The following is a 21,451-nucleotide window of genomic DNA, read 5'->3' as shown; positions in this document are numbered from 1 at the left end:
ATATTCTCAGATTAAGCATGTGATATGCTGTACCTTGTACCTTGCATTAGTTTTTTCTTCTTTTTTTCTTCTACACTTTTAACCCCCTATGGGTATAGGGAGTAGACAAAACAAAAGGTACACAACAGTGTAATCTTCATCACAGTATCTCTCCAGTATGGTTATAATCACCAGTCACAACAACGTCTCTCCAATATGTTTAGAATCGTTACAGTATTCTCTCCTGCATAGTTAGAGTAATCACAGTAATCGCTCTTTCCAGCGTGGCATGAATCATCACTGTCACAGTAACATCTCTCCAGTATGGTTGTAATCATCACAGTCACAGTAACCACTTGTCTGCATGGTTATAATCACCACAGTCACAGCAACATCTCTCCAACATGTTTAGAATCATCACAGTAACCTCTCTCCAGCACGGTTAGAATCATCACAGTAACCTCTCTCCGGCACGGTTAGAATCATCACAGTAACCTCTCTCCAGCACGGTTAGAATCATCACAGTAAACTCTCTCCAGCATGGTAAGAATCATCACTCTCCAGGTGGAGAGGTGGTTGAGCCAAGGTCTGCAGTGATGCAAAGGCCTGCCTGCCTCCCTGACCACAGCTGATTCAGGGCAGGGCTAACCTGGGCCAACACCATCCCAGGATGGAGGCAACCTCACCGGGCAGAGATAACAAACCAGAGGCCTATGAGCGGAGCCCATGGAGGGCCAGCCAGCGGGAGCTGCCGGGAAGGATGTCAGCACACCGCTGGGCTTACACAGAAAAACCTTATCGCCTAGAGGGGGTCTGGATGCCTGTCCTGCTACTCGAGCACAGGGAGCCAAGAGTCAAATACTTATGAAGGAATTCACAGTCGTTTTTGTTCTGGAGCTGGGAGAAGTGTTGAGGATTAGGTGTCGGTCTGACTGTGGTGCAATAGGGCCTCCAGTGTCTGCTGTATCCAAACGGTGGTGCAGAAGACTGTTGCTTTAGTGGGTGGGGAGCTTCTACCATGTGTACATGTCTTTGTGATGGTCCCCTGTGCTGTGATGGCAGGCCTTTGTGATGGTGTCCGTTCTTCTGAACACTACAGAACATTTGAATAAAACTGCCAAAAAAGGTTGGGGCCAAATACACATCACACACAAGCATGCTTTTTTCTCTCTCAAAGTCCTGTCTATTGGAACCCAGGAAGAACCATTCGAAAGACTAGTAATATTTTAGGCTGACTCTAGGGGTATAGGAGAGGAGGGGAGATGAATGAGGAGGGAGAAGAGCAGGAGGAGAGAGAGTCCAGCTGGAGTTCAGAGACCGTCCCAAAGCTGAAGATCCTGTTTACATCCCCTGGAGCTGTGGAACGTGGGGGTTGTTCCGTTGTTGTTCTAAAATTACCTCCTTCAAACTTGGAACAATAAGATGAGAAAGGAGTTTTAATGAGACTTTTCCTTTCATCTTCATGAGCCTCAGTGCGTCCCGGAGCGTACGGTCAGTCCTCTGGCCTCCTGTACAGCCTCAGGTCCCAGCCTCTCCCCAATAAGGACCAGCAGCCTTGTCCTCATCGAAGAGGCCCTTTCAACAGAGTACCTCATGTTTTATTGCTGAGCTGAACTCGATCTAGGTCGACACGTATCCAGTCTCATGTGCTGATCCATCTGTTCAGCCTTCGGATCATGAATATGAGGAAAGAAGAGTCTGAAACTAAACTAACACATCAGGCTCCATCAACTTGAACCGAGACCTAATTCTATAACCCCTCGTGTGGAACGGTGGCCCTCTGCCTTGTACTGCCGCTTCGCAGCCATAATGTTTTGGGTTCGATTCTCACTCAGGGCCTGTCGGTGTCTCCCGGTCCTTTTGCATGGAGTTTGCATATTCTCCTTGTGATGACCTGGGTGTCCTAATAGCCCAATGACATGTATAACAGATTGCTCTGTTGACCGTGTCCCTGGCCAGGACATGGGTGAGAACTTGGACTTGGTCCCTTGGCACTGGTGATGTGGCTGCCCAGTGGTCTTTGCTCCCCTGGGAGGAAGGACAACAGGATGGGGATTCATTCAGAGGACACCGGGTGTGCATGCATGTGTGTGTGTGTGAACCACAAACTTGTGTGAAATGAATCCAATTCTTCTTCTTCTTCAAACCTTAAACTACACCCACAAACCTTAAATCACAAATACGTGTCCACCTTCCACCTCCAATTTCTCATCAGTTGGTACATTTTTTCAGGATCCATATTCTGTCTGAATGAGTATACAGGGGTCCAGATCAGTGTAGTGGTCATTCTGCCCTGCAATATTAGCTTCAGAGTCAGGAGAAATGTGGTCACAGGAGACATTGGGACTAACTGGACTACATCCAATGTCCATGCCCCTAACCTCATTCATTTACTTGTTCTCATACAAAGTTCAAAACCTAAATTATCTGAAACTTTCTCACACAATAATGGGAAACCTAGCAGTCTTTTGATAGACACAAACGCGTCCATCTCTTCCATCCTCCCTTTCCCTCTTGGCCAAACAAAATAAACACCAATGAGGGACTGTTTGAATCAGGTGGAGACCAAATTCAAACCAGGTTTCCGGGCATTCCAAGCTCTGCTGGGGCTTCAAAGCAGTAGTCGAGACAGGTCGGGGGCACACTGGGGCGGGGGACTGGCGGGGGACGTGTGTGTGTGGTGGGGGGGTCCGGGTTGGGCGGGGGGACTTCACAGTTCGGCCTAACTGCCTGGGCCTGACCTTGTCTCCAGGACTGGCTGGGAGGGAACAATGGGTCGCTGTGGAACCATTTGCTCAACGCATGTTTACATTGCATACACCTTTCCTAGAACTCTCTGGAACCCCTGAGACCTGACGACCCTGTGTTCCCCAGCTCCGGTTCTCACAAGTCTGTTTTTAAAGTCCTCTCATCAAACCCTCCACCTCACATCTGCCCATCCTCTCATTCTCAACCACACCTTCCTTCATCCACCCCTCCACTCATCTACTTCTCCATTCATCCATTCTACCCTTAATTCATAGTCCAATACTAGGCTTTCAGGGACCCAGAACTCAACAGTGTTTGGAGGGAGTGCTGTAATGGGATGAGGGTTATGGTCAGATAGGAGTATACAGTAGTTAAGGTGAGATCAGGGTTAAGGTGGGATCAGGGTTTAGTTAAGGTGAGATGCTAGTATAGATAAGGAGGGTTGGTGGTGGTTACAGTTAACAAAGCCCCAAACTGACACTCTCACTTTAACACATTCAGTATATATTTTTTCTCAATTATTTTATTTATCGTATTTTATATATATTATATTGTATAGCCCTAGAATTGTGTTTTGTTGTAAATTTTCTAAATTGTTATTTTGTTCATTATGTTCAAATGTTCACTGTATGCACCTGTCCACCAAAGTAAATTCCTTGTTTGTGACCACTTGGCGATTAAACACGATTCTAAGGTCTTATTAAAAGGTTTGGAGCTCCTCAGTCCACTTGTGATCTTTCCACCTCCCCCCCCCCCCCGGTTGGGTTCAATGTGTTGGACAGATTGCTTTGAATAAACATACAGTATACTGCATCTGAGCTATAGTGTACAGTGACTCTTGGCCTCTTTGACACAGCTGCACACAGTTTACTCTATATCATCAGCTCTCACAATGAACCACACAGGCAGCTCTAAATGAGCACTCGTTGCTTTTTCATTTTATTCATATATTGTGTCCTTAAAATCTTCTACAGTACTATACATTTCCTGTCAGCAGAGGTTGTTGTCAGGGTTACAGTCCCTGTGGAACCCAACAGCTCCACTTCCTGGTTGTACAGCTGGGCTGAGCCAATGAGGGAGCAGGTGTTGGGATAGGGGCCCAGGGCCTCTCAGCCCAGGGGCCAGGAATGTGGACGCCCACTGACTAAACAAACAGCAGTATGTACTACAGCACAAGCCCACATAGGTCAACACAGCCTGCAGCATGGGGACAACACCTGCTATCACATCAAACAGGGCCCAGGCCTGTTCCTGTACAACATGCATAGGGTGCACTCTGTGTGCATATTTTCTCGAGACCTATGTACACGTTTCAAAACACTCAGTAACGGCAGCTGAAACATAGAACAAACAAAAAAATTACCGTCATCAGATTTAGAATGTTATTAGATTCCATTATTATTAATATAATTTATTTAGGAGAAGAAACATTTAGGAAGAAAATGCATATACGAAAGGAACTTGTGATACTCGTGGTTGGATAGGGCCACTTCAAAAGGCATGTAACAAGTCACCACATTTGACACAACGGATAAAGTCAGTATATCTACCACAGGACACGACAATCATTTCACTCTCCATACAGTACATTGGAAAATTGCAATATTCCAAAATGCAACCCTAAAATAACCACCCAACTTCAAACCAGTAAATGCATAATTTCACAACCATATCCAGCACTGGTGTATCAGCCCCTTAACCCTCTCACCACAGGTGAGGTGAGGGTAGGGAGAGGTAAGACAGGGACAGTTGAGGGTAGAGAGAGGTGAGACAGGGAGATGTGACACAGGGAACGGTGAGTTTAGACTCCTATGTTTAGACAGTGTTTCAGTGTTCAGAGCAAGTTAGCTTCACTGTCACATGCCTCTAGTGGGGCCCGAAGGGTGCTGGGGGACCAACAGGGGGCTGAGGAGTGGGCAGGTGGCTCATTCAGCCAGGGGCCTTGTCGGAGGCTGGTTTTGAGAGGAACATTGTTAAAGAAAGATCACAAAGAAGACTGTGGTCTGCCCTTCACTCCACAGGCCAGACCAAACCACATACCCCACCCCCTGAAGGCAGAACTAACCAATCAATGCTTCCTTCTGGGTTTTAATGATCACAAAAGCTCTTCATGCCTTTTACTGAGAAATCCCTAGAGTAACAGTCGCTCATTCTGTCCATCCCCCCCCGCCCCCCCCACTCCTCCTTTCTCTCCCTACTTCACTTTCCTGTTTGGAGACACAGGTTAGTAGAACAATGTTGATGCTGAACAGGCAGTAACAGAACACAAAGCTTCATCACCAATACAGTTTGGAACTGCATTCAAGGATGCCCCCGGTGCATTAATACCAGTCAGTTCCAGGTTGCTAAAAGTGAATCGAATAGTCGATTCAGTTTGGTAGATGTGATTCAAACAGTCAGTTTGGGTTGGTAGAAGTGATTCAAATAGTCAATCCAGCTTGGTAGAAATGATTCAAACTGGTGGTCCCAGGGTAGTGTCAACCCCGTCCATCTACCATCCTAACCCCCAACCCTGCTAAGGCCACCCTCCCCCTGGTACCTCTATTGGACGCAGTGTAGCCTGACAACCTTACAGTTAGAAGGCTACGCCAGACAGGCCTGGCTGGCTGCACCTCTGGCCTGGAGGGCCCAGATATTCAGATAGACGCCTCGGCAGCAGCAGCAGACAGGGGAGCTGGCCCTGCAACGGCCATCAGGGGTGAGTTTCAATCGTTCAACATGGTTGCCTTCCTCTCTGACTACTGAGGTGATAGCAGAGGGCAAAGGGAATAGACATGTGCGTAATGAGTGGAGGAAATGCCCCGTGCTTTCCCCTGCCAGAGTATCGGGTCAGTGGTAAAAAAGATCAGAGTGGAAAAAAGACAAAGGTGGAGCAAAATATGTCTCCGAATTGAGATGCAACCTATATCCGTTCTCCCCGTAGGCCTTGGCCGTGCAGAATGCAGTGAGGTATTGATTACATAAAAGCATGGTTGGCCATGTCAGTGGACATTTAAAAGGCACTGTCAGAGAAATGCCATCTCAGGTAAAAGGAAAAGAACAGATCTTAATCAACAATGCTTCAAATCTAATATTTTTTTGCGGTAGAAAACAAAAACAAATGACTTGTGCGTATATTGGGGCCCCTTCTATGCCAGCAAAAGCACTGAAGATTAACAATCAGCACAGCTTCTAAGGCTACTAGATGCCATACTGTATACATATATTATCTTTCTCAGCTCTAAGCTACATATTCGAAGATGTACATTCTTTATAATAGTCGTTTAGGTAAGCCTAACCCCCATTTAAAACGGCGACTTCTCTTCAGACTGAATTTAACAAACCAAATCTTCTTCAGCATTGTACCATTAATGTGTTTTAACCAACGCTATGGTGTTAATGGAAATGTATAACATTGATTTTGTTATGTCCACAAGAGGGTGCTATGAATAGTGACTGACCACTAAATATATCCCTTATCGTTAAACATCAACACTTAATTGTAAAACGTCATAGTCTGCCTGTTGATAGGAAGAGAAAAAAGTTGCTTGACTATAACCATCCAGAGATTGTGATAAAATGTCCCTTTTGCCCAAGAACCAGGGATTAAAAATATAACATTCAACCTTTTCATAACATGTCAGGCACCAAGTAAGGCTTTTAAAATGGCCTCCACACCTTACCACCTCCACCGCTAGAAAGCTCTGTTGCTTAGGAGATGGGATGAACTGTTCCAAGGCCTTTGACTCCAAATCGCCAGGCAGACAAGGCAGTATGATAGACAGGCAGTATGACAGACGGCATGACTTCTGAAGACCAGGTAAGACTTTGAAAGTCCCCAATATGGGCTGAAGGGCTTTTGGGTGGATGAGATGGGACTCTGGTGTCGGGTCAGTAGTCTCCCTCCGCAGGTGGCGCCCCCTGGAGGAATGGGGAGAAGGACGAACGCACTGTCCGTCCCTTCAGTGGTTGCTGCACCCGGAAGTTGTTGACCATGCTCTTCTGGGCTTCCTCCTCCGCTGAGGTGAAGAGAAGGCTCCGGAACACTGCCAGCTGGCAGCGAGAGGAAGAAAGAGGGAGAAATGCAAATGAAGAGAGGAGGGAGGGAGCCACAGGAAGAGAGAGAGGAAGAAAGAGACCAAAAGAGGAGGGAGAGACAAGAAGAAAGAAAGAGAGAGTGAGAAGAGGGGAGGGCAAGGAGAGAGAATGCGTCAAGGGATCGTATTTTAAGTAAAAACAAGTTATGCAAGTTTACATGACTCAGCTTTCCATACTGAAACAACACACCTGGTCATGGCTGACTTCAATGTGCTGCTTCATGATGATCCAGCTGACGGCCTCTGTGAGAGGGGGCGTGGTCAGTGACCCTCCATAGGTCCAGTAGTCATCAATGTTTGTGGGCAGCAAACAGGCAGGGTCAAACCTGGTGAACTCCACCACACTGTCCTGGAGGGGTGGAAGGAGTACAGATAGCCAAGTTACAGGTTTAAAATGCCAAATGAAATGCCTCTATTAGCATAACTTAAAACATCCCTTTATCAAACTGAAATCTAATCGACAGTTGTACATTAAACAGTTCCAACTTGACTGGCAGTGGTGGGTTGTAATGTTGTATTTCACCACAAGGGGGCGATGAAAGTAGACCTGGAAAATATCATGAGTGTTCCCAACACTCACGTGTTCCAAGATCAGCTCATGTTACTGCATGGTACTTTTGTGTCATCGTGTTGGTGGACAGTCTATTCTCTTACAGTCCAAGCGCCGATAACCCCACTCCTCCTTTATACTCCGCTCCCCAGCATCGACCCGATGCTCATCTAGGAGCAGTTCCCACGTCACACATCTACATGCCAACACCCGCTGAGGTGGGAACAACAGCCCTCTCAGACCCTAACCAGACCTCCCTCCCAGACCCTAAACAGACCTCCCTCCCAGACTCTAACCAGACCTCTCTCTCTCCCTCCCAGACCTTAACCAGACCTCTCTCTCCCTCCCAGACCTTAACCAGACCTCTCTCTCTGTCCCTCCCAGACCTTAACCAGACCTCTCTCTCTGTCCCTCCCAGACCTTAACCAGACCTCTCTCTCTGTCCCTCCCAGACCTTAACCAGACCTCTCTCTCTGTCCCTCCCAGACCTCCCTCCCTCCCTCCCTCCCAGACCTTAACCAGACCTCTCTCTCTCCCTCCCAGACCTCTCTCCCCCTCCCAGACCCCAACCAGACCTCTCTCCCCTCCCAGACCTTAACCAGACCTCTCTCCCTCCCAGACCTTAACCAGACCTCTCTCCCTCCCAGACCTCTCTCTCCCTCCCAGACCCCTCTCTCTCTCCCTCCCAGACCCTAACCATAGCTCTCTCTCTCCCTCCCAGACCCTAACAATACCTCTCTCCCTCCAAGACCCCCCACGGACCCCTCCTAGACCCTTCCCAGACCCTCCGCCTCTCAGACCCCTCCGACACCCATCCCACAACCCGCTCCCTCCCAGACCAACATGGCTGGAGGAAAGGATTGCGGTCTTGTTCTCACCTTGTGTCTGACAGCAGGGAGGGCGTCCACTAGTTTCTGGAGCCCCTCATGTCTCTTTCCCACCTAAGGAGAAAGATCAGGAAACAAGCCTCTTTTGTCCATATCCACCACTTATTTAATAACCTTCTTTACATGTTCACACAGTGGGCCTGTGTTCGGTATGATCTTCGATTTACTGTGAGACATGGAATGTTAATCTGCAGGAGAATGTGCTGTAGAAACGAACACAAGTCCCCTGTGTGTGCGTGCTGAGGGGAGGTTGAGGGCTGGAAAGCTGAGACGTAGACAAATTGGTAGGGCTTTGTTGTAGGATAGTTCAGTAAATATCCAGGGTAGGGCTATGTGGGGTAGGGTATTTTTACCTTGAGGAAGACTCCAATAACAGCCAGACCGTTCTCTTCCATTACTGCCTCCTCGAACAAACTGTATTTTTCAGAGTTCCAGTGAACCAAGTGAAGCTAGAAAAACAGAGAAAGAATGAGGAAAAAGAGTGAAAAACAGACAGAGTATGTGAACACTTTGTACATCAGCCCTTGTCATTATTAGCACAATCGGGTACAGTATGAGTACACTACTTGCATTTAAGCCTCAAAGCCATTGGCCAATAATCCATCCACCACACCAACACAGGCCTAACACAGGTGTCCGTTTCCATTCATCCGCACTGAGCCATTCTGTTGCATGACACCCTATCTTTCTGACCCTCTGCTGACTTGCAGGTTCTCATGCAGCCTCTCACCGTGTTCCTCCCTGTTTGAGAGCTCAACAAAGGCCCAAGCCTGGCAGTCGGTGCTGCTGCTGCCTCCATCATCAGGGCTCTCTACAGGAACCAGGTCTCTACAGGGACCAGGGCATTACAGGGACTAGGTCTCTACAGGGACCAGGGCTTTACAGGGACCAGGGCTTTACAGGGACCAGGTCTCTACAGGGACCAGGTCTCTACAGGGACCAGGTCTCTACAGGGACCAGGTCTCTACAGGGACCAGGTCTCTACAGGGACCAGGGCGTGCCCATGTGAATCCACTGAAAACCAAATACCTCTTGTAAAAAGTGTTTGTCTAAAGAGGGCGTATACCCAAGTGACAATGCACATGCACACACATCCACAAGATACTGTGTAATGAGCAGTTAAGAAAAATGTGAACTTCCCCCTGCCAGCAAGAGGCTGTGGCGTGGTCCCGCAGGGCCGGCTGAACCAGACAAACAGCCTGTCAAGGCCCTACAGGGACCAGAAACCCTGTTGTTCCCTCTCTTACATAAACTTAGACGAGCGGAACAATACCAAAATAGAACCCTTCCCAGAAGGCAGAGGGGACTGAGCACCCGGTCTGTGTCTGTAAAGGGGGACGCACCAGTGTGATTGTCAAACTCAACATTACGTGCAAGTATGTCTGGGACTGAGCATATTCCACACTTCTCCACAGGACGACTACACCCCTGTCAAACCCCTGCCCCGTTACCCATCATACCCATCATAACGTCCTTGCGACAGTGAATACAGTAGGCTTTTCTTATCTAGGTATACACCTTATCCAAAGTCTGTCATTGTCTTATCCATTTATTGTCTCTATCAGGCAATACTGGACATCATAAACACACAGGCAGAAGTCCTACTGACACATTAACTTACAGTAAAACAGTAAGGGCCCTCTCTCTTACCGTAAAATACCAAACATAGACATCATTAACACAATCAGACCATGTGTGTAAACTATTCCAAGTTGAAGTAACACTGGAATCAGTCTGTTCAGCTACTTCCGTGAACTGAGATCAGTTTTGAGATCAGTATTTGTTAAGTTCTCTTGACAGATACATAATCTGTCAAGTACATGATCTGAGCTCGGTACCTCAGCAGGGAACAGGCGGCGGTCCACAGTGTGCTCCGAGCCCCAGGCGTTGGTCTCCCCCCAGTGGAAGTGAAACTGACAAAGCCGGAACTGGTCTTCCAAGGGACCCCCTTTAAGTGCTGCACAATTATCACGATAATGTCATACTATGTAACAACAATGATCTAATAGAAACAACAACAAAACTCTGACTGAAAACATTCATATATGAAACCATTGATTCACTGTCAAAAAGTTGATTCCAATACCCATTGTTTATTATTGTAGACTGATCCTGGAGGTTTCTGACATGCCAATACCATCCAAAATTGGGCATTTTAAGACTTCACAATAATTAATTTCCTTTAGTACGACTTAATTTGAAAATAAACCTATGAACTGCGGAATTTATATTGATGCTCACATGAAATTATAGCCTAAATAATTTTGATCAATACACATGAGAAGTAACAATAAAAGAACACAGTCAAATCAGTTATGACTTCCACGTGGCAGCCGGCAGGCATTCCACTGATAATCAGTAACGGTCCAGGAAAAGTGGGAGAAAAACATCTTACTGGATTTATCGGTGGTGTCGTCGTACTCCACCAGGAAAGAATAGCCGTTGTTCCAGATCTGTTGACAGGTCCTAGGGTCATACTTCGCAATCAACGGCTTCAGGTTCGGGTCAAAGATGCTCTTGCGCACCGTGATATCGATTGGAGATTGGCGTTCTCCTCCCGGGATGGCAAGGGGTCCTTGCCACATCGGATGCACTAAAGAAGAGATTATGTTAGACAACCAGTTCATGACGACAAGCTACCTCAAGGAAAGAAACTAGCCTGTAGGAGAAACAGGAGAAAAAAAATCGTACAACCAAGAATTATTCACATCGATTAAAAACACCTACTTTTCATTGTGTACTCGGCTGCTCCCTGCATTTTGTAACAGTAATATAACAATATAACGAATCGAAATAGATGACGATTTTATTCACACACAAAAAAATGATCAAAAAGTAGTCTATCGACTACACAAAAATATCATCCGTGATTCGGCTAGCAGTACTTGGAGGAAAGAGTGAGGGAGAAATATACTTCCCTTTGTAGGCTGTTTTCGAAGGAAATTGCAAAATAAGTTAGACGTGGGAAGGCTATAAAGTGACGCGCGGAATGTATTGGCAGACCGCCAACTGTACTCCACAGCTGGGCACTGATCCGCTCGTCTAGTTCTGAATGACTTTGTGGGATATAGCCAACTATGGAAAAGTCATGTAGCGGACTTCCTTATGTGGCATGTGACTGATGGTTTTGTTTTGGCCTACAGCTTTTAATTAAAAAGCGTACAGAATTATTCTGAATTACCAATAGACTTGGTTCCCTGGAAAAAGCTTGACTGAGTGTGAAGTGTTTGCTAATATTTGCTATTGGTTCGTGAATGACATCTTGACACATAGTCCCAGGATGTATCCCTTAACGTGACACCACGATAGTGTCCATAGTCCACCTATACTCTACGATAAAGCTGTTATAGGCTATCCTTATGTCATTTAACCTCCATATAGGCTACGTTCAGTGTGTGCTGTCTATCGAAACCATGGTCAATCACAGTTTGGCACAGACTATGTAGCCTATTGTCTCAAATGGATCCATTTAGAAAATGATAATATTGTGAACTCAACTCAATGGCATGCAGTTTAAAGACACAAGTCCCCACCCTTAACCTACACAACCAGATAAGAGCAAGTACAAAAGCATTCTTCAGGGTTGGATAAGAACATGCATGGACGTGATTCTTGATGTTACCTTGTTCTGAACCTGGCGTTAAGGACAAACAAAAGATGGAATGTGGCAAAATATTCTGACATCTTACCCTATATGCGAGCTCAACATTTTTGAAAATCGGTCAATAATAGGCGTAGAGGACGTCAACATCTTAGCGGCAGACCTTAGCTGCAATCAAAACCTGGACGTCAATGTTTTTGATAAATATGAATTCTGCTCGACCCTAATCCACCCATGCGAATAATCCAGTCCCTTGTTTCCAGGACTCTTTCCACATGCTTAACATGACAACACAGTAGCACGAGAGCTTCGGCTCCTTTTGATTTTCATAAAAATGACATTGTAGCCATCATGTGCTTGTAATAAAAAATGTTTCTAGTGTTCTAAACAGAAAACACAGGTTAACTGTCTTTCGGACACGCTCTTTAAAAGCTCAACTCTGTTTAGCTAGTTTACTCCGTCGACTGACAGCGGATTTTTTTCTAAAATGAATGCGGCGGCACATCCTGGTTTAAATTCATACAATTGTTGAATACACGTCAACATTAATTTGCACACTTAACTTACTCTGCGAAAGCACATATTTGCTCGAACATGCACTGAGACTGCATGTTCTCACTGGCATAAACCGCTGGCTCCTAGTGTGCCTGATGAGACGTCTGTGCAGTTGGCGAGCGAGCGGCGATGCAATCGATGAGAGAATCACCATGATCGAGCCTTGGATGTTGGTTCTTAAAACGTTTTTCGAAGCTTGTCACAACGATACAACGACGTTAAAGCTAAAAACAATCAGTTATGGCATCATTCACCCGAAGTTTCCTTTACATAACAGTTTTCCAACACCCAGTACTACACCGTTGTTGGGTTTCAGACCAACTCCGATGTCAGTTGCATTTGGAACGCCTCCTCGCTTTCAGTTGACTGGTTGTATTCACAAAGTGGGCAGGCTTTCATCAAAACGCACAGCGACAGCAAAAGATAAACCGGTCTTCATCTGTCCACCAACATGTAGATGACTAATTTGTACTCGATCGCACAACAAATAGACAACAAATTATTGCTCAAATATGCACCGTGGCTCCCACATACACTAAAACGTTTTTAAGTAAAGTTGTTGTTATGAGGTATATTGTGAAGCTATAAAATGGAGAGCTCGCCGAGTGTGGGTCGCGGGTTTTCGGCCAATCAGCTTCATCCAACGAGGGGCGTTTTAACAATTACGTCGAAGCGAGCCAAACATAGACGTAGCCTACGTAGGGGTGAGCTATGGGGACATACCAATCAATTTAACAATAGGAAAGGATCGGAAGGCATTTTGTAATTTTTGGTAATTTGTCTTCGTTTATAGTCTGTGTTGCTCCCGATTGGATAGACGGGAGAACCCTAAAACGCGTTCGAATATTTTATTTCTCAGATGAATGAAAAAGCGTTCAAAGCACACCAGAGGCAGGTCACAAGTCTTGAAAGGGAGGGTTCACTGACTGACCATCACAGTAAAAGTGTTAAAAAGATGAAGTGTTGACATTACCAGGAGGACATTTTGACAGAACAATGTTCAAACCAAACCTATACACCCCTGTATTATATTTCCTGAAATCCAACACATTTCCTTTCACAGTTACAATATAAACTACCTGTGGATGTCATGAAAGTTATCAACACTACGAATCCTGCTTTATATGAACCCTACCCATGTCCAGCATCAGATGCACTAGACACACTTCTTTTATTTCCTTATAATCATAAAGCACACATTTTCATTGAAGAAGCATAGCAATTTGGCAAATCACTCGCTTCATTTTTTTACCTACACTCAGATAACCCCGACAATGAATGTTGTATTTACTGTAAATGGGCTCATCCATGTGACCAATCAAGAGGACGTCATTGGGCACTGGACTTTAATCCCTGTCGAGGACGCACTAACCGCTAAACATTTGTTCTAGGTTTTTTCCACGCCAAGTTGGAGCACACAAAGCATTTTATCTCAAGGTGAGCAGGACACTCAAAAATGACTGGCTGTTCCGGGCCAACCAGCAGGTTCAACGTCAACATTCCTTTCTGCAAAACGTAATTGCTGTAATGAGGACTTTCCCCTCTGCCTGAACACAAGAAAACATAACTCACTGTCTAATCTAGTTTAAATCCTGCAAACACCAGGCAACTAACTGGGAAACAAGGTGTCCCGTTCATCAAGTCCCAGGTAAGACAAGCAGGTTTACATTTTCGAAAGATCATCTTTGATTCACAAACCACATCCACCCCACCAAACAATAAAGGCTATATATATATAGCTAGTACACACCTGCTCTCTTCCAGGTCTGGATGTAGTCCTAGCCATAGACTGTCGACCTACAGCTGTCTTTATTTTGGTCAGAACTAACAGTATATAAGTCACCTTAGCCAGAAATGCAGTGACTGCCCCCTCCACCAGCCCTGTGTGGTTGAGTCAGAGGACTTCTTAGATGACTTTAGGTATCTGATGATCAGGTGATCTATTTCATCAGTGGTCATCTGCTTGGTCCCAAGGCCACCCCAACTACGATTGGTCTCATCATGAGTCTCTTGGTGTCTTCTTTATGGTCCTCAGCTACAGAACAACAATGAAAGAGGCTGATGATGCCCATTTTGCCCACTGTCTGTGGTCAATGGGTGGTCAGTAAGTCAGTCAGTCAGTAAATCAGCCAGTCAGTCAGTCAATCAATCAATCGATGCTCAAATGTATTTTTTTTGTTTTTACCCTTCAATGTTTAAGATTACAATGATTCTTATCAAATACATAAGCAAAAAAACATTTGGTATTTAATGCGTTTCTTTCAGTCTCCCTAAAATGTTTACACAGAACTAGTGACACCCTTACTCGCGACGAGGTAAATACAGTACATTATAAAATAAAAAAACATTACAAAAAAATCAAAAGCATTTTGTCCGTCTTCCAGGATAAAATCGGGTCAAACTTACCACTGACTTCAGACAGCATCCTAGTGAAACAACTGACCAACAGTTTTTTGTACATATATTTACACACGTTTGGTGAGGGTAGAACAGCGGTATGAAAGCACTAACACAGAGTTCTGTCCTTCTGAGGAGAAAAACCTGGGCGACGTGCCCACGGACTAGAGCTAGTCTAGAGCAATTATGTCATCGTCGTCGTCCTTGGCTGATTGGTCCACGCGTTGGCGTTTGACGGAGGCTTCGCCGGTCTCCGCGTCCTGCAGCTTCCTCTTGCGGATGCTGCCGCCCGTCTCTGTGGTGACATCCATGGAACTGGAGGAAGGCTCCTCCTCATCGGAGTCCACGATGAGGACGTCGTCGTCGTCCGCCGCCGCCGGGGTTGCTGGGAAGGAGACAGGAAACCACATCATCCTGGCCTTACAGACAAGACAAGCAGCTACAGCAGACACAAAAGTCGTGTCCAGACACTCCTTTGCGTGGTTAGCCCATTGGTGTAGTGTGATATGAACATGTAGTGTGCGTGCGTGCGTGCGTGCTGCTCACCTTTTGAAGAAGTGGACGGCTGTGCTGAATCTTTGTTGCCATTGGCGATGTTGTTGCCTTCCTCCTGTGTGTTGGCTGGAGTTGGGGCCTTGTCAGGGGCATCCCCCACCACCTCAAACTCCACATCCTTCTCCAGGTCCTCGCTGGAAAACACACACACACACACACACACACACACACACACAATGATGAGGTGAGATGACAACTTAATCGAAGAAGCTACATGATATTAATGCCAGTTGATCACATAACAGAGAGAAATGAATACAGATAGAAACAACAAAAACCTAATCAATGAAGAAGAGAAAGAGAGAGGCCGTACCAGTGAATCACGTTCACCAGTAGAGTGTAGTCCTGAAGGAAGTCGTCTACTTGAAGACGGCTCCCGTTACGAATCCCGAAATCGGACAGATATTTGCTGTTGTTGCCTGAAACACCAATGAATGCAGATGATATCACAGTAAGCCATATCTTAGAAAATAATATTTTCAAGTTAAAAGCTTGATACAAATACAAAAAAACACTACAAGCGCCCCCTGGTGTTCCGATTGGGAAAATGCTTTGATATCTAATGCAGCGTGTAAGGGACATATTCAGGTTATGAGGTTAGGGTACCTTCAGTCTCTCCCTCCTCGGAGGAGATCAGGATGGTGCCTTTCCCATCTTCTATCTGGACGTCTGGGGCCACCATGCCAAACTTCTCCTTCAGAATCTACAACACACACTGGTCAGAGCAACACACACGCAAAAACACGCGCAGACGTACCATAGATAACTAGTCAAGCTGGGCTCAACCATGTCTAATGTGACCCTCACCTTGTCCTGAAGGCTGAGTACAAAGGTTTTGTGGACGTTGAGTTTGACGGTGACCTCGGGTTTGCTGGCACATACGTAACAGTTAGCGCTGGGCGGGTCGAGCGCACATGGAACCAACAGCTTCTTCCTGGGGTTGGGCTGCTTGTTCAGAAAGATCTAGAAAAAGAAGTTGACAAAATGTGGACCAGTTATGAGCGACCTGGTCAGACAGGGAAAAGGTTAAAGGTCAGACTTTGAGTTGAGCAAGTATCCTGACCACTCAATGATTCATGACCTGGGTCCAGTTCCACACGAGGTATGGAATGACAGAATGACAACGTGGAGAGAACAACAACAAACACCAGACATCTGAGCAGGACAACCTACATCTGGAAGACACAACATTGTCTTTCAAGAATAAAAAAATGTCGTCTTAAGTCTCAAACATTTTATAAAACACACCCATGAAACATACAATTCAAAAAATACATCTGTAAAATAACTTCATGAACAGATAGGAGGAAACCATCAGAACTTTAATAATAAAACCACTTCCTGTTTGGAGAGGAAGTCAAGGAAACAAGGAGGGGAAGTGACATAGGAAAAAGGAAGCAGGGACAGGAAACTAGGAACTCACTGTGCGACACTGCTCCACCTCCCCAGACAGGATCTTGAGGGACTCGAGCACGATGAGGCCGGCGATGACGGCGTTGGTGGTGGCAATGGCAGGGATGATGTTGCCAGCCATGGCTGCAAGAAGCAGGACGTCACCGTGACAACAATGCTCTCTGACTGCAAGAAGTTTCCCTCTGGGACACTGCAGGTAAATCTACTGACAGCAGCAGGCTTAAGCCACACAACAAGTTACAACTAATGCAACAAATATGATCTCATCGGTATACGAACTGGGTTAGATGAGCTTTTCATGCTTGCACTACTAACTTCGTATTTCTGTTGCGCCCCAGAAATTAAATAGAACACACTTGAACTATGATCCGGATCACCAAGTTTAAGTGCAAAATAACTACGGTAACCGCATGTTGCTGTCACTCACACTTGACGTCAAAGTGGCTCTTCATGTTCATGCTGAACACGTGCATGCGCAGGTTGGCTGCCGAGGTAACAAAATCCATGGCTGGGGCGTCGTCCTGGTAGCAGGAGAGGAAAGAGTTCAGACAAAGTCATGAGGGCTTCTTTCAGGCACCCTAAAAGGGTGGACATATTTTCACCAAAGTGTGTTAGATAAGAGGCTCTTTCAAAAGAAAGTAGGAAGGAAGCATGCTAGTGAGCAGTATTGAAGCAGGCCCCTGTGTCCTTGTCACCTTGTCCCAGACCAGCTCTGCTCCATCTCCCTGGTTAGCCAGCTGGGTGCGCAGGGTCTCCACGCTGCGGGAGAAGAGTTGGGAGTAGCCCTTCACCCCCAGCACCTGCTGGTCCTTCAGGCCAGCCCCAGACACTTCCTCATCGGGGCTCACTGACACAGGCACGGGCAGGAGGGTGGAGAACACACACACACACGGGCAGGAGGGTGGAACACATACACACACACACAGACAAAACAGAGAGAGAGGAAAAGGAAAACACCAATATGGGAAAAGACTACAAACTGACATTGGTCCTGGGTATTATGATTCCAACCAGTATTAGCACTCCTACTATTACAACATCCACAACTGTAGCATAGTAGATCTCAGAGACAGCAGACCAGTCTCACCTAGCTTCTGCAGCTCGTGCCATTCCAGAGGCAGAGGGGCCTTCCTCTTCTTCCATAGCTTATCCATGGTCAGCAGGTACATGATGTCATCCTTGAAGAGCTGCAGCACAAGATATCACAGTCATGTAGCCAATAGCAAGCCTGGCCACTTCTACAACCGTCACATCATTCAAGCTCCTTCAACAAGTTGCTAAGCTGTTCTAGGACAACAACAACAAAAAAATCCTCATAACGAGCTAAACCAGAGCAGTGTGTGTACACATCAAACAGGGTTCCGCTAAACAAGAATTCTTCAACCTTGGACTTGAGTTTCTGTCTCACTGGAACAGACTCTTACTGTCTCACTGGAGCATAATCGTCTTTGCTCCATATCTCCAGAGGCCACACCTGCAGCAGCTGCCTACCTTGTTGAAGATCTTGACGGGGTCATAGCCGGTGGAGCGGGCCCAGTCCTTGGTGGACACACGCTTGATGTCACCGTCCTGGTCCGAGGCTGTGGCTCGGGCTGCCGTCTCCTCTGGCTTCCCTGGGGCGCGCAACAAGTGTTAATACACGCTAGCTACCAGGCAGGGAGTTGTCATGCAACAAGTGTTAATACACACTAACTACCAGGCAGGGAGTGTTATTACAAGCTAGTTACTATGCAGGGAGTGTTATTACACGCTAGCTACCAGGCAGAGTTATTACACGCTAGCCACCAGGCAGGGAGGGTTATTAAACGCTAGTTATCAGGCAGGAGGTGTTAATACACGCTAGCTACCAGGTAGGGGGAGTTATTACACGCTAATTATCAGGCAGGGAGCATAATTAAACCGAGTGACCGCGAGTCACTAGGCGTCAGTTTTGAGCATCATAGTTGTACTCACATGTAGCTTCTGGATCGGCGGTGTCAGGTGAGACTTCCTGGTCTGCATCCTCCTCTCCAAACAGCTGACTGACAAACACATAACATACACGACATATGAGCCTTATAATGATCAGTTCTAACAGACCAGGGGACTGTGTACAAACTGTACATAACTGCTGGGAAGGCCTGACATGGTACAACTGATTATCATACATGGCGACAGCTGTCAGCTGTCTGATCTGACATGAGGGTCACTACCTTCGCATAAGTTATTTTCCCTTGTGTTCAAGGCAACAGCGACTACCACTAGAGGGCTTCATAGTAGAGAGCGGCTACTCACTTGAAGAGGTACTTGGCCCACACGATACAGTGGATGGGCTCTGAGGGGGTGTTACGGATAGTGCATCCTGGGAAGGTTTTCTGTGTGGGCTTAGGCTGGCACTCGTAGCACTCTGTAAGACCCTGAGAGAAAAAAAGAAGAGAGAGAGCGATGGGAAACAGAACAAATATGAGTGGTACAATGGAGAACGACTTAAGATTTCATCACTCAACAAATGGCTAATTGATCAAGCGGCAAACACAGGAGTGATATAAATCTGGTCGATAGCCACAAGGAGTAGAATGTGACTTTAAACAGATCTAATTCTGACATTTTCCGTAGGCAGCGTCTTCGTACCTTCTTGATGACAGTCACCTGGCCCAGGTAACCAGCTGTGCCACTCTCAATCAGCGGAATGTCCGCAGCCAGACACATCCGGTTGACATGGTTACGGGCCGCTGCAGGAAGAGATGGAGGACACAAAAAAAAAAAGATCTGAAGAAGAAGAACAGTCTGCTGTGTGTGTGAAAGTATGTGTGTATTTGTGGTGGGGTTAAGTGATATAAGACTATACCTCGATTGTCCAAGGCATTCATGACGAGTATGAAGTTCCGGAAGAATTCCACATTGTAGTCAGGGCTACACAGTCCACAGAGACACCATTAACACAATCAGGACATAGAGAAGTCCCACCAAATAACACAATTAAACAAGCCTTGGAAATGTTAACATTGGGACGTGGTGTGTCAAAAAGAATATGCATCAACCAGACAACTAATACTAATATCTTTTTTTGTTTATAGTGAACTAAATATTGATTGCTGTGTGTGTGTTGTCACTTCATGATGCTGTCATGGTAGGCCGTGATGTTGGCTGTGGGGCAGAACTGAAGTACACTCTCTTTGGCCACCTGCAGGAGAGACAAAGACACCAGAAATTAGACCCAAAATATTTCAATCATTCACGAGAAAGAAAGTGATGGGAATTTTGAATCCATAGTGATCCGTAATTTTGCTACTGTGCTCTAACAGGTGTCAAAGTTCTGTGATGGGAAAACCTCGAAGGAGAATTTGTATAATGAGTGATTTGGTTGTTTTGTAAATGTTATACATTTACAACACTAAACGAATATTTTCATAACCAACCTGCGCTTTAGACTTCCCCACATGTTTCTTCTGGAACAGGAACTGTCGGTTGAGGTTGCTGACATCAATAGTATCCAAGTCGATCTAAAGAATCACACAAGTGTTATACACTTTATTAGGCACACGATTAGCAAAACGGCGACAATTAGCCTGCTTGGATTGAAACAAATTGATTGAAATCCATGTGACAATTACAAAGATGCTCTGGAAACGACTTGGGAGACAATGGGAACCTGCACATGAAGTAGTCTTCAAATATCTGTGCTACCGTTACTGTTAGCTAGCATAAGATCCTCCGCACAATCAGTCCTGAAAGATCACAACACTAAAGACTTGCTGTCTCGTCTGATTAAGACTCTTAATGGCTTTCCTAGACACAACCTTTGAAGATAAGTTTGCTGGCAGGCGACAAATCTAGTGTCCAAAATATGGCGCGTACTTGAAACGTCCAAAAATGATCTAAACTAGCTACCTTACAAGATTACCATATCCATCATTAACTAAGTATTTATTATATAAAATGTGAACCACGGGTGAAACTCGATTTTGGACTAATCTGTAATGCATCAGTTAAACCAGCTAGTTGGTAATTGAAAAATAAACATTGGAGGACCACATCCACCAATAGCTTGCTACCTGGCTAGCTAGTGGGTTCTATCGTTTCATCTAACCAGCCCGCCCCGAGCGGCGCCGGGATGAAAATGTTTCAAAACTAAGTTAGTAACCCGGTACTTAAACGTGAATACGCCATAACCCAGAACCAACAACAGCCAACTTGTTTAAATATCCAACGGGTATGATAAGCATGCAAGATTATGTTTAATTTTAAAGACGCTAGTTACCCCTAGTCATGAGGTCCAATAGACAAATGCTGTTAAAATAAATGCACCTAACGTTACCTCGAGAACGCTAGCTTGCTAGTTAACTAGCACGCTGGGCCCTGCTGTGCACAAAGACCCAGAAGTGTCCTCCCCCTTCAACTTACCACTTCTATATTTTTGAAGCCGGTAAGGACGAGGTTTTTCAAGAGCTCACATCCAATACCTCCGGCTCCGACCACAAGCACCCGACACGCGGATACGGAGTCAGCGAGCTCTTTTTGGAGAGACCCCACCAGATGTACCATTGTTGATCGGCTCAAGACGGAATGAATGCTATAGAGAGAATATTTGCTAACCAGCTAGCTGCTAGCCAGTTTTCTAACAAAACCAAAGAGAGAATGGCAAAGATCCAGCACGTTCCCTGTAGCACCGTCTGCTGGAGAAAAGACGAAGTGGCTTCAGTTGTCCCAA

At 45.9% G+C, this 21,451-nt stretch overlaps 2 protein-coding genes and 1 long non-coding RNA gene across 6 annotated transcripts; 1 reads left to right on the top strand and 2 right to left on the bottom strand.

Moving 5' to 3' along the window:
- Nucleotides 1-3,637: 3,637 nt before the first annotated feature.
- On the bottom strand, nt 3,638-14,419 carry ca5a (carbonic anhydrase 5a). Of its 3 annotated transcripts, none has more exons than XM_084672084.1 (7): nt 14,147-14,419; nt 10,636-10,833; nt 10,079-10,197; nt 8,594-8,689; nt 8,232-8,294; nt 6,994-7,152; nt 3,638-6,759 (listed from the first exon to the last, which is right to left on the bottom strand). In XM_084672084.1, exons 2-7 carry the CDS (start codon nt 10,823-10,825, stop codon nt 6,598-6,600), a joined length of 789 nt encoding a protein of 262 aa, XP_084528210.1. In that variant the 5' UTR covers nt 10,826-10,833; nt 14,147-14,419; the 3' UTR covers nt 3,638-6,597. The 3 variants fall into 3 exon arrangements, with proteins under 3 accessions (XP_084528210.1, XP_084528208.1, XP_084528209.1); XM_084672082.1 differs by lacking the exon at nt 14,147-14,419 and adding an exon at nt 12,409-13,022; XM_084672083.1 differs by lacking the exon at nt 14,147-14,419 and adding an exon at nt 10,968-12,380.
- Nucleotides 14,420-14,621: 202 nt separating this feature from the next.
- On the bottom strand, nt 14,622-21,359 carry uba2 (ubiquitin-like modifier activating enzyme 2). 2 transcript variants are annotated; one of them, XM_084672077.1, is made up of 17 exons: nt 21,145-21,359; nt 20,160-20,243; nt 19,854-19,924; nt 19,589-19,653; nt 19,372-19,472; nt 19,036-19,157; nt 18,715-18,782; nt 18,253-18,374; nt 17,849-17,948; nt 17,457-17,608; nt 17,189-17,282; nt 16,772-16,884; nt 16,156-16,311; nt 15,955-16,051; nt 15,662-15,767; nt 15,340-15,482; nt 14,622-15,178 (listed from the first exon to the last, which is right to left on the bottom strand). In XM_084672077.1, the coding sequence occupies exons 1-17, from the start codon at nt 21,283-21,285 to the stop codon at nt 14,964-14,966; spliced, it is 1,950 nt and encodes a 649-aa protein (XP_084528203.1). In that variant the 5' UTR covers nt 21,286-21,359; the 3' UTR covers nt 14,622-14,963. The 2 variants fall into 2 exon arrangements, with proteins under 2 accessions (XP_084528203.1, XP_084528204.1); XM_084672078.1 differs by lacking the exon at nt 21,145-21,359 and adding an exon at nt 20,541-20,763.
- LOC146258704 (uncharacterized) lies at nt 16,710-19,743 on the top strand. Its single transcript, XR_014729720.1, has 2 exons — nt 16,710-16,957; nt 19,357-19,743. It is a non-coding gene; the product is annotated as an uncharacterized LOC146258704 (long non-coding RNA).
- Nucleotides 21,360-21,451: the final 92 nt, after the last annotated feature.

Source organism: Hypomesus nipponensis, chromosome 14 (assembly GCF_054491055.1).
Source record: "Hypomesus nipponensis isolate SF chromosome 14, ASM5449105v1, whole genome shotgun sequence".
Lineage (NCBI taxonomy): Eukaryota > Metazoa > Chordata > Actinopteri > Osmeriformes > Osmeridae > Hypomesus > Hypomesus nipponensis.
This window is presented reverse-complemented; position numbering and strand designations above follow the sequence as displayed.

Bases quoted from the DNA above. Each gene is read 5' to 3' on its own strand.
- ca5a (XM_084672082.1), bottom strand. From the start codon at position 12,550: ATGGTGATTCTCTCATCGATTGCATCGCCGCTCGCTCGCCAACTGCAC. The intron at 10,198-10,635 runs GTAAGATGTTTT...ATAATTGTGCAG, and splicing joins CGACACCACCGATAAATCCA to CACTTAAAGGGGGTCCCTTG. The intron at 6,760-6,993 runs GTGTGTTGTTTC...TCTCGCTGCCAG, and splicing joins TTGAAGTCAGCCATGACCAG to CTGGCAGTGTTCCGGAGCCT.
- uba2 (XM_084672077.1), bottom strand. From the start codon at position 21,285: ATGGTACATCTGGTGGGGTCTCTCCAAAAAGAGCTCGCTGACTCCGTA. The intron at 18,783-19,035 runs GTGAGTAGCCGC...TGTGTTTGTCAG, and splicing joins TGGGCCAAGTACCTCTTCAA to TCAGCTGTTTGGAGAGGAGG. The intron at 15,179-15,339 runs GTGAGCAGCACG...TCTCCTTCCCAG, and splicing joins GCCGTCCACTTCTTCAAAAG to CAACCCCGGCGGCGGCGGAC.